The sequence below is a fragment of the Gambusia affinis genome, linkage group LG05, assembly GCF_019740435.1.
Source record: "Gambusia affinis linkage group LG05, SWU_Gaff_1.0, whole genome shotgun sequence".
NCBI lineage: Eukaryota > Metazoa > Chordata > Actinopteri > Cyprinodontiformes > Poeciliidae > Gambusia > Gambusia affinis.
In genome coordinates this window covers 3701585-3713808 of record NC_057872.1, presented here as the reverse complement: position 1 = coordinate 3713808, position 12224 = coordinate 3701585, and the positions used below count along the sequence as shown (strand labels likewise).

The following is a 12224-nucleotide window of genomic DNA, read 5'->3' as shown; positions in this document are numbered from 1 at the left end:
CAGCGTAAACGTTGTGCCTGCAAGCAATTACAGTATTTTATCTGAATAACTGGCAGGTGGAGTAAAAGGTACAGAAGACCTTCTTGCTGCTGATCGATGCAGAAAAAACTGCAATACTGAGAAGAAACGATGAATGTGTGACATATACTGGGACCCGCAGATCAGTGCAAACACAATTAATTACCGCAGGTTAGTGTGAAAACTTTTTAGATAAACTAATTAAATAATCAGGGGCCCAATTTAGCTCTGAAGTCGTCAGGCTTGAACTCCACCTTTAGAATAATTAAACATTCCTTGTTATGCCAGCAATAACCTGTTGAAATATTGAGAAATAATGTGTTTTGGTGCCGCTGATGGTGAAAGTAAAAGTATGTCCTGTAAATTCGATGCCAAAATGTAACTTCATAAGACTCTCAGTATTCCTCGTTTTAATTTTTTTACTGTATTTTGTGTAGCAGTTATCATAAAATTACTACTTCATTTTTCTAACATTATGACTTTATTCTCATACATATTTCTCTCTTATCTTATCACAACTATATTCTCGCATTATTATGACTTGATTCTAGTATTTCTCTTTTTTTTTTTATCTTACCCTGTCAGTAATACTCCGTCATATTAATGTGATGATGATAAACTGACTGATTAGCATTTTTGCCACTGGTGTTTCTGTGAGAAGACCCACAAAAATCAATATATTTCAAAATAAGGTTGGATGCAGTTATTTATGTGTTGTCAAGTGACACTACTCGTAACCAGTGTGCTAAAAGACGCCTGTAATGATGATTATAATAACAGGAAAGTTTTATTTCAGACCAGTTCTTGTGTTTCCTCCTCTGATTGGATGTAGTAAAGATTTGTATAATCTTGTATAATCATAATGAAATTTTGAATTTGAGTAATAACTACAGTAAGAAGAAAATTCTTTCTCAGTTAACTGCAGTTAGATAATTTAGTAAATGGATGCAGATTTGTCTACTAGTCATGTTCTCCCTCGTTTGAGCAGGTAAGGCTGGAGAAAATCTTGACACAAGAATCTGAGTCACTGCGTCCAGCGCTTTAATCTGGAAACAGTTTAAGAATCCAAAGGGAAGTAGGCAGAAGGTTGATGTCATACGGCTGCAGAAGGAAGTGACAGGTTGAGGTGTGACTCACTGCAGTCTGGGTAAGGTTAAGGTAAGAACATGGACCACATGTCAGATCTCTTTCCTTTAACTTCCTGCAGCTGCCTTGAAAAAAGTGAGGGAGGCTTAATTTAAGTCTAAAATGTTCCTACATGTTCCAACTGTCACAGGAAACAATTTCACTGGATATTAGAAAGGGACCGAGTCATAAAGTGATGAGGAAGTAAAACCAGCCGGCGGAGCTCCTGTCCCAGCCAGAAGTTTTCATCCACTCATCATCATCATCAGGAAGATCAGAATCGTTTTGAGCTTTTGATGATTTTTAAAACTTTTCTCCACCATAAACTTAAAAATGATTCCACGCAGTAGTATTTAGGAGCCACTACATTTGGATATCGTGTTTTTGCACCAGCAGAGACTGGTTTAGGGTAAATAATTAAAAAAGGAAGTGACATCAGCAGCTCACTGATGAAATCATATGGACTGAACTTTGCATTTTTCTAGAGCTGCTGACCGCTCACTACATGTCTCAGTCAGCTAGAACAACACTACTCAACACTAATGCACAGGTCAGTAGACAACCTGGGGTCAACTGATCAGGGGTCAAGTGCCTTGCATAAGGGCACAAAGGTCGTTTCCTATCAGAAAAAAAAACTTCGAGCTTATTAGTTAGTGTAGAAGAATCAAAAAGAAGCTGTCCTGTGGACAAAGCTCAGACCACAAAAACGCATGTTTAATAAAAAGAAATTCACTCTAAGCTGTAAAATAAACAGAATTTAAAAATGTATCAACATTGTTGGCAATTTATTGCCAAAAGAGAATATTTAATTCTACATTTTTTGGTAAATAAAATGTGTATTTTAGTCACATTTTGGATCTGTAAAAATATTAAGCAGTCTTTGTAATATAGTTGACATGCGGATATCTGGGAAAACACATTTTTATGCATCTTGACATTTCATTAATGCAGAAACTCAGCTTCATATCACTAAAAATGAATATTTATAAAAACTCCATCCAAAGTGTAGATCTGACAAAATGCTGCATTTGTGTTCATGGGAAAACAGAGACTCAGGGTCTGTGACAAATAATGCACCAATATATCCACTCACTTGCTTTGACACGATTCCTGGTCAACATCATTTTGTCTTACTAACTTTATATTCTAATAGGCTATTTAAAAGTAGTTCAACCTATATATCTGCCCACATCAATGAACCTTCTGGTGCCATGTTTAATTCCTGACAGGAAGTCCCGATTGCTTTGAAGCAATCTGATTGGCTGACAGGTTTCAACTTTGCATTACACCTCCCCCTGTTGTTCTAGCTGGCATATTTTTAACAACGTTCAGGAGCGGATTTGTCCGGGTTCATGTGGAAGAAAACTCTCCTGAACCCGATCCAGCGCGTGCCATACTATTTATTTAAACGATGTGGTGAAGACATTTGTTTTTATGTGTGGACAAGGCCTCAGAGTACTCTCTGCCCCTTAACGTCCACCTTTAAAAGCTATAATCGGATACAACTTTAAAAACATGCTGTGGCTAACAGGGCAGTGGCAGTCGGAGCTTAGAGGCAAAAAGAGTTTCTACATCAACGAAACGTATCATTAAAGCTTAGATGCATTTCGATGCTCGCTAAAAGTGGGATCTAGAACGACTTATCTTCCAGAAACCATGTGGTAGAAAGAGCCATATCCAGCTCCTTGTCTTTCAGAACTTCCTCTCACTTCCTGGGTATTCTGTTCTTAAAATATCAGCAGAGGCTCACAGTGTCAGACACGGTCTGTGTTACGGATGCAGCTACAGCGCTGTTAGTTTCGGCTTTAGACTGAGGAAAAGTTCTAGTTCTTACATGTGCTCCCTAAAAGTCAGTGAAGGCACAATCAGGGAATTTTAGAACGTTTTCTGTACTTAAATATGACGCGAGACACTCACCTGTACAATCTCCAACATCTCAGCTTTACTGATGTACCCGTTCCCGTCCAGGTCGTACATACTGAAGGCCCACTTCAGCTTCTGCTCCAGCTTGCCGCGGGACGTCACGCTTAAAGCGATGATAAACTCCCTGAAATCTATCGTCCCGTCACCGTTGGCGTCGAAAGTGCGAAAGACGTGCTCCGCGAACTTGGAAGCGTCTCCGTACGGAAAGAAATTTCCGTAAATCTTCTTGAACTCCTCCATGGACAGGTTCCCGCTGGGGCAGTCCCTCAGGAAGCCCTTGTACCACTCCTGGATCTCGTGCTCGGTGAAGTCTGTGCTCTCCAGCAGGTCCTGCATCACCTCGGGACGGAGCTTGCTGTTCTGCTTCCCCATGTCTGCTTGTCCTGTCAGTCGCTCAGCTCGCTGCTGGGTGGGAGACACAGAGGAAAGACGGTTTGATTTTAGGACGCCACAGTTAGCAGACACTTCAGGACGTCTAGCTTTCATCTCAGGAGAACAGTTCAAAGTTTACATGTTCTTTTGAAGTGTTGAATTTTGATAAATGCATGTTACGCAGGTCTAAAGGTGAGGAAATAAAGGTGGATTTTGTCCAACGAGAATCTGTCACTTCTGATGTGTTTCTGTTCTGAATAGTTCAAGTGTATTGGGATCAGGAGTGTGGAATTAGTAGTGGGATGGGCAGTTTTAGTTTGTGTGATGTGACTTTTTTTATATAAATGTTGGTACTTTTCATACAAATGAAATGAAATGTGTGATGTTGAGTCCATAAAAGTGGTGTGATGGACATGGTGTGTGAGAACCGAATCGGTGTTGTGGCCGAACCGTTCAACGTGTCCAAATAATGTAATCTCTAGCTTAGCTGGAAAATGATTTTCCTTTGCTGCTGCTGTGTTACTACACCACTGAATCAAAAGATACATATCCAATAATGTGGCAGGACCAAAGCATAAATGATTAATTATGAGACTTTTTTCAGTTCATTTTTCACTACATCCCAACGTTCAGTTTTCATCTGCTGCTTCTGACTGTTCACAATTCATTATAGGCAACTAGAACCAGCAAAAGTTTGCTAACATAAAAAAAAAAGTGTTGAAATGTGAGGCAGGAAAATGATCTATTTGAATAGTTAAATAGGAAACTTCACAAAGTATGACCCAAAAATGAAAACACCTCAAAGACACCCTCATTTGGACAGAATAAAATCCCTCCTTACAAACTCCTGGAGCTTTCCATGGAAAGCAGATCTGTGTGCTCTGAGTAAACACAGCACCATATGCACACCGTGCCTGTAACAACCCTATTAAACTCTCTCGATTGAACACCAAATTAGGCTGAGATGCACAAGAAGGAAAACGCGGTCTCATCAAATATTATGTAAGATGAGGTATTTAAACAAGATCCTCCACATTGATAAATTCTTCTGAAACTATTTCTCCCCATCCAGAAGTTGCCTACAGTGTTTGCAGTTCAGATCTTTATAGAGCTTTACAATGCCCATTTTCACTGTTTGTACTCAAATTTATAAGTTCTTGGTAAATGAGAAACTCAATATTTGCTGAAAATATTCACCCAGACAGGATGGCCACCAAGCATTTGATTGAGGATAAAGTGACACGTCCTCTTTCATGGAACACTGTTTGACTGCAGGCTGAAAGTGGAGAAAGGTCAGCTGAAAATTATAGTCATAAAACATCTCAAGGAAGAAACCTCAAAGTACTTTATCACAATAACTCACTCACTAGAAACTATACAGTGTTTCATTTTCAGATCAGCTTTACGGTGACATCATGGGCAGATGTTCCCAAGTAGCTCCGTTCATAAAAATGCTTTGAATCTGTACTTTTGTTCGCACAGCAGTGTTGGACTTCTAATGAGAGACATGAGAGACATGAGCGACGCGGACAGAAAGTCAGCCTGCTGAGATCAGAACAGTGAAAAGAGGCACACTGGTGATGACTTGAGCCTGCCTTTTTCTCTGCTAGCACAAACAGGAAGTGCCTGGTCATAAAGAGATTGCACTCAAATATCGCCTGTATTTTTCTCGTACAACAGGCGTTCATGCTTGTATTGAAATAGCTCTTAATTTTTTTTTTTGCAGCAATCCAATGCAACTCGGGGTGAGAAATAGCTCAATAGCCGACCTCTTTGGTTTGCACACGCCTCAGTGTTTGAGATTGCATTTAAAGTGTCAGGAAATGAGTCACTTGTGTCCACAGAACCGGAGTGAATTAGAGGCTGCAGTTGGAAACCATTGGAGATGGAATCGACTGCACTGGTGTTGGAGTTCACTTCCCTTCAGTGGCTGCAGCAGTCTCACTTTTCTAACATATCAATGTTCACCAGTGGACCACGTTCTCACAAATTTGCTCTGACTTTTTTGTGTTCTGTACATGCAGATATACATATAAATGTAAGTAGCACAGTTCATAACGGCGCACACTGTAAAAAGCTCAGGCGGGATCTTAGAATGAGAGGTTCAAACTCCACTTATCCATTTTTAGCTCACAGAAAAAGCAAACTGACCGACAGGGGCTCAACTACATATTTTTGAGGTGGATTCGAACATCTCACCGGCGCCCCCCCCAGGACATAAATTTTATACAAGTGAGCCAAAGAGCTGCAGGTCTGAGGCTTTTTGTTAGCATGTTTTCTATCATTCTTACAGCTTGATAGGAAGCCTGCTCCAAACTGGCAACACACATTAGTAAAATGGTGAAATAATATTGACCACAAAACACTATTTATAAAAGATATTTCTATTTATTATATAATTTTGTTAATAGTAAAGAGGGTTAGATAATAAAAAATACAATAACTTTTCTTTTCTTTTTTTATTTAAAGGAAAATCTCACAGCTGTACAGCTGCAGCTGCAACAATCCGTACTTTCAGTCACTTGTGGGCAATTTAGAATCACACAGAAAATCTCCAAAAGGGAATCAAACTTAAAACTCTGAACTAAGAACTTCTGATTCCATAACAGCAATTAACCATATCTGCCATGGTAAACCATTACTGATAACTATTGTCAGTAGTCCCTAACATTAATATGATCCGGCAGCATGTAATCAGATATGTATATATAAATACTATTGTTATAAAGGCTGAGCCAAGAAAATGTAAGTTTGTATCAAACAAATAGCCCTTCGTGTTACTCTGTATCCGTGAAGTAGCTCCCAGTCTCAGAAAGGTTGGTGACCCCTGAACTAGAGTTTAAATAAATGTTACTCGCTTCATTTTTTTTAATCTGCTTTTACCAAAAGCTACTAGAAAGAATATTTAATCCATAATTTGTCTTTCCACAGCGTAAACAAGATGATGGCTTGGATTTTCCTCCCTGGTAACATTTCAGTTTGTTGCCAACCTCTGTAACTATGAGAGTTCCCACCTGACAGTAAGTACTGACACCAAACAGCTCAAACACACACACACACGCACACACACACACACACACACACACACACGCACAAAGCTGTTATCACCGACCCTGGGTGCTTTGTGACCTGTAATGATCCACTCTACCTGCAGCCTGCAGATATACACCTGTTCCCACTCCACTGCTTTTGATGAGATCCTCAGCCAACCGAGGTCACTGCTGCAAACCGATCTGTGTGACTCTGAGGACTCTTTGTGGGTGTGTGTGCGTGTGTGTGTGTGTGAGTGTGTGTTAGTGTTAAATTACTAAAAAGCAAAATTCCTCAGACGGTTGTTCAAGGAATTATTTTTTTGTGTGCTAAATCTGCTATATAAGTGTCAGGGACTTCAATGAATGCAGATAAGACGCTGAGTGGACCTGAGGATACCGAAATGTCAAATCATAATAATTTAAAGAAAAATTAAGCTAATCTTTAGAATACAATAAAAGCAAGTTTCTTCACATGCTTTTTTTTCTGTTTGAACTCTGTGTGTTTTCTTATTGTGCATGATTTCCTCTCAGATCTATCAGTATGAAAACATCAAAAGGCAATGTGGCTGAGCTGTCACTTTACGACAAATACACCACAATCTAAGCAGCTAGCTTAAAGAAATAATAGGGCAGTTAGGCTAGATTGACCTGTCTTGTCTCTCTCTCTCTGTGTGTGTGTGTGTGTGTGTGTGTGTGTGTGTGAGTGTACTGAACTGGTCTCTGATAAGTGTGTTGTATCTAAGCAGCTGACATTAAAATGAGTAGGCATCGCTGAGTGGCAGGACATGTTTCTGTCTTTCAAGGCTGACGCGAGTAGGAATCACCTCTCGTTAGCGGTTCCAATGAAGCTTCTGGAAGCTCGTCTAATACAAGGCTGTAGTGTTGGTTTGCTCACTGAAAATGAAGGGACAGTTTGTTCTTCAGATGACACCTGTTATCCACACACACAGTGTATAAAAACACACTGTTGGCAAATGGAATCTGCGACAAAGATCTCAACATCTGCACGTGTCCTATGGTTTAACGCAGTGATTTTTTTAAATCTGATGTCTAAGATGTACAAGTTATTACATTTTCAAATATCAGACCTGTTGTGTAGTGTAATACATCAACAAAGTCAAACAAATCAAATAGAGTTTGGTTCTTACTCAAGATATTACATTTTGGTTTGCAAAACCCCCCATCAGTCTTTGGACTAGTACAACATTTTGTCCAAATCTTGAGTGATTTTGTTGATTAAAAGTCACATTTTGCTTTTAAAGCAGCAGCACTAGCTGCTCAAAGCGACTTGAAATCCCCTCAGTCACAAAGGGCAAACATTTAACTCAAACAGCTTTTCAAATTCAGATAGGAACACAAGCGCCCTCTGGCTTGGATTCAGATGTTCATCTCAACAGCCTAACCCACCAGTTCAGAGGCAGATACTCTTCCTCTGTAGAGACTCTTGGGTTTTATGTAAAGCCCTTCTGAGACTGTGATAAAGCTGTTTGAATATTAGCTCGATTGGATCTGGTAAGCTACCAGTAATCAGCCATGGAGACTAGAACAGATCAAATGGCAGACAGCACTAGGCAAACATTATGACTATGTTATGTATGCCTCTTGTTTTCCTGAATCATGTCTTTGTTTTCCTATGTCTGCTCTACAGATGACCTCAACAAATCTTTTCTCTCTGCCATTCATAAATGCCTCATCACTCTCTCGCCCTCCTGCCTACATCTTCTATACTCTTTATCCTCTGATTTAATTCAGCCTACACATGACCGTCTCTCTCTTATAAAGCAATTTCTCTGCTGTTACCATAGCAACATTTGGCAAAAATCTCACAGCCATTGAGAAGCTTTCTGGCTGAGGGCTCCGTGCTCACATTTGAATAGAGGCACATGCACAAACACCCACAACTTTAAAAATATTGTAAGATAGCACAACCAGTGCAATGTGTGTGTGTGTGTGTGCGTGTGTGCGTGTGTGTGTGCAGGAGAATATGTGGGTGTACAAATTTGAGGTGTGCAACAAGTACACAGATGTGATCCACTGTTATAAAAATTAATAAATAGATATATATATGCAAAAAGCATAGCTGTGAAGCAGCCAGTCATGTATAATGGATCTGATACCAGTGCAGAATTGCTCACTCAGAAGATCAAATAGAAACAGTGATATCATCCACAGACTGGATGTGTGTCAAGACTGATCTCAGTCTCTTCCAAATAATGAGTCGCAGCGAAGTGGAAGTGCTACTAAACAGGAACGCTTCAAACTTCCAGTGCTCTCTCTCTTTTTTAAGCTGTAGGAATTTGGTGCAAAGTATGTAAAGCAGCTGCTGCAAAGAGACTAACAGGACTTAAAGGGCCACTGCATAAGGAACAGAATAGGAAACGGAACATTACCTACCTACCTACCCACCCACGCACCTCTAGTGGGGTTGGGAGGGCTGCTAGTGCCTACCTCCACCAGTCAACGGGCGAGAGGCAGGGTCCAACCTTGTGAAGCTGTTGGTGTATGTAAGTGTGCTATACTGGCGCAGTTATTAAATACATTTGTAATTCAGTACATATGTGTTTCAAAAAAAGAAACATTTTAAGTTCATTTGGCTGTTTGTCTGTATCGGATCAGCCGATACTAAACCTCAGATATCGGTATCGAAAGTGGAAAAAGTGTATCGGTGCGTCCCTAATGTATTAGCTTTGAAATCCAAACCATACCACTATAAAGACAACATTAAGAACTGGCTGTGGCTGCCATCACCAACACTATGACATTTTATATAGTCATTTAGATGCAAAGAAATGTAAGTTTTCAGTGAAGTTTGTTTGATTCAGGGGGTCAGAGGTCATTAGCTGTAACAATCCAAATGTCATTTTGGATCACATGATGTTTCCTGAGCTGTAAAATTTACAAGGTCAATTAAAAAAAAAACTATGTACAAATAGTTAAAAAAAAGAAAAAGCTATTGCTATACTTTTAAGATTCAGAAATCCGTCTGTCCAGAGATTTGACCTTCTTCGTTCCTATCCATATTAACGGCTAATTTGTGTAATGTTATTACATTACTAAGAAAGGGTGTGGATTAAAATGAACCCTCTTTTCTGGCTGCAGACCCTGGGGGAGTTCGCCCAGCCTTGGACTGAACCACATCGATCCTCAGTGCTGGGTTTGAAGAGCCTCCAGCATCGGGCTCTTAACTCCAGCTGTGCTCTAATCCCCTCAGACAGGAGAGGCTTCTGTCGGACAAATCCAGCCAAAATCACACACACATACACACACGCGCAACGGCGGCGCATGTCCTACAGCTGGAATATATGATGCAACACCTGTGATCAAATGTTTATATGAAGCATAAGTACTTCATCATGGAATTATTTCTTGGACTCACAAAAACACATTTTAGTAAACAAAATCTGATTTTGTTTATTTCAACATAGTTAGAGGCTATGTATAAAATATGAAGATGGAAAAAATAAAAATCCACACAGGAGGTAATGTAGTTATTTGACTGTGCTATAAAATAGCAATATGAGGCTGAAAAATACATAACACTGCCCCCTTAAGCCAACATACATTAACCATGGGTGCATGGGTAGAAGAGGGAAGAGGGAAAATAAAAAGTGAAAATAATAATAGAAAATAATAAAAAGTTTAATGATAGGATGATTCTGTCAACCTGCATAAAAGATGAATGTCCCTATTCGCTAGAAATGAATCGCTACAGCTAACCCTGTCATCTACGATGACAAGTCTCAACCTATAGTCATTCTGCAACATTCCACAGCTTCAAAGACAATTGCAGAAGAAGAAACCTCTCCCATCAAAACTTCCTGCCAAAGGCTGAGGCAAACGAGGGGAAGCCACTGAGACAGACGCTGGAAGCAGGGTGACAGTGACGGGGGTGGATGAGTTTTGTATGCGTTGGACTGAAGCCAGATTTTCCAGGATCTGAACCTTTGTTCGTTCCCTGCTTGCACTCACAAGCAACCTCCTTCTTGGAAAAGAAAAGTGCATGCGAGCGCATGAGCTGGTTTCCTTCCAATCATCAGCGAACCCGACGGCGCAGGCCGTGTCTGAACTCCTGTCACATCGATTGTTGCTTCTTGCTGGTTGGCTAGCTTGATGCTGCCCACAGTGGGTATTTTCAGCCTTTACACTTTTAAATGGCCTCCTTAGCCCTCATTAGGTTGCTATGGTAACAGACTTGATAGAAGGAGGTGGAGAAGGCAACCAGATGAAGTGCCTTATTGATTCAGGAGAGCAAGAGTGAAAAGCTAAGAAGCCAAGATGACAATGTTATTCAAGTCCATTTCATAATCAATTTAAGGCAGTTTTAATAGAATCTGGGAAACAACTGCATGAATATCTGTGGAGCAGCATATTACAAAGAAATATTCACAGGGTTTCTGCAGGTTTCACCAAATCAAACTCAAGACTGTTCAAGACCATTCTGAATCAAATGTAACACCCATCTTGCGACAGAAATGTACAAAATGGAAAATTATTGAGGAAGAAGTGGTACTACGTATGAGGTTAACGATAGATCTTCTCACATTCTTACTTTAGTTGAAGACATTAAACCATGTTTTGTGTATTTGACATTAAACCTGTAGCTGTGAAGCTACAGGTTTAATGTCTAGCAAGGGTATAGCTAGCTGTTATTATTTTGCCCTTGCTTGCTAGTTAGCATGTTTACTATGTCCTAGCCAGCAAGGGTATAGCTAGCTGCTAATAGCTGCTAATAGCAGCTAAAAGCAGTCTGCAGGCACCACACCGCACAGAATCATGACAAACGTGTTCAGGATCATCAAGAAAGGCTATCATGCCATCTTCATCAATGTAGCCCCACTGGCAAAGGCGTTCTGGGCAAAACTACTGTGAGTGGACAGAGCTTCCTGCTGCATCTGTAAATGTAACCTGAAACTGTATTACACAAGGAGGAAGCCGTACATCAACTCTGCGCGGAACTCTGCCAAGTTGGAGCACAAGCTTCTCAGACAGAGAGCATATGTGGCCGACAAGCCTGCTTGCAGTCTATATTTATCTCCTATTTAAGGTGTAAGGAGAATCACGAAAGAAAAGAGACAAACGGTGCTGAGCAGCAGAAATGTTTTATTTAGTGATAATTTTATGAGAATTATCTGTAAAACAAGGGGACACAGCACCATGCTCTATGCTAACTTCCTGGACTGGGTGTGTTGGTGCCTTTAACTTAACACCCCCAACATTTATCTCACTATCTTCATCACCAACATATTATCTGTTTAAATAACATGTTTAAAAAAAGACAACAACTTTTATTGTCAAAAGACAAACAGAAAAGAAAGATGTGTTTCTGTCATTTCTCTTGCAGATTAGCGGTAAGATCAGTACGGATACAGGCCTGTCACGATGATCAACTTTGCTGGACAATAAATTGTCCCAGTAATTATTGCGATAAACGATAATATTGCTGCTTTGAGACCGTTTTCAGGTAATATATTGCTAGTGGCATAATAAACCAAGTTCACCCCCTCAAAGACCAATAACACTGGAACTGGATGACACTTTAAATATCCAAAATAAAACACGACAATCAAAAACAATAAATAACAACGGAAATAAAAACCACACGCAACCAAAACCATAAATAAAATTGAATAGAAAGTCTCTGTGAACAAAATTGCCATTAAAAAAATATTAATCATGAGAATGGAAATTATCAAGCTCATTTTCATTTATTACACAATCACTTGATTATTGCAAAAATGCTTTTAGTGGTTTTCT

General features: G+C 39.8%; 1 protein-coding gene across 8 annotated transcripts in view; it reads right to left on the bottom strand.

The window, feature by feature from the left end:
- LOC122830710 (neurocalcin-delta A) overlaps nucleotides 1–12224 on the bottom strand; it is a 65316-nt gene that overhangs the window by 9584 nt on the left and 43508 nt on the right. For 5 of the 8 annotated variants that reach the window (XM_044116297.1, XM_044116298.1, XM_044116293.1 and 2 more), the window contains one exon: nucleotides 3061–3468. In XM_044116297.1, the coding sequence (XP_043972232.1) occupies nucleotides 3061–3438 (378 nt within the window). In that variant the 5' untranslated portion in view covers nucleotides 3439–3468. Of the gene's footprint in view, nucleotides 1–3060; nucleotides 3472–12224 lie in introns of all 8 variants that reach the window. The other 3 variants (XM_044116296.1, XM_044116291.1, XM_044116295.1) reach the window with 1 other exon arrangement.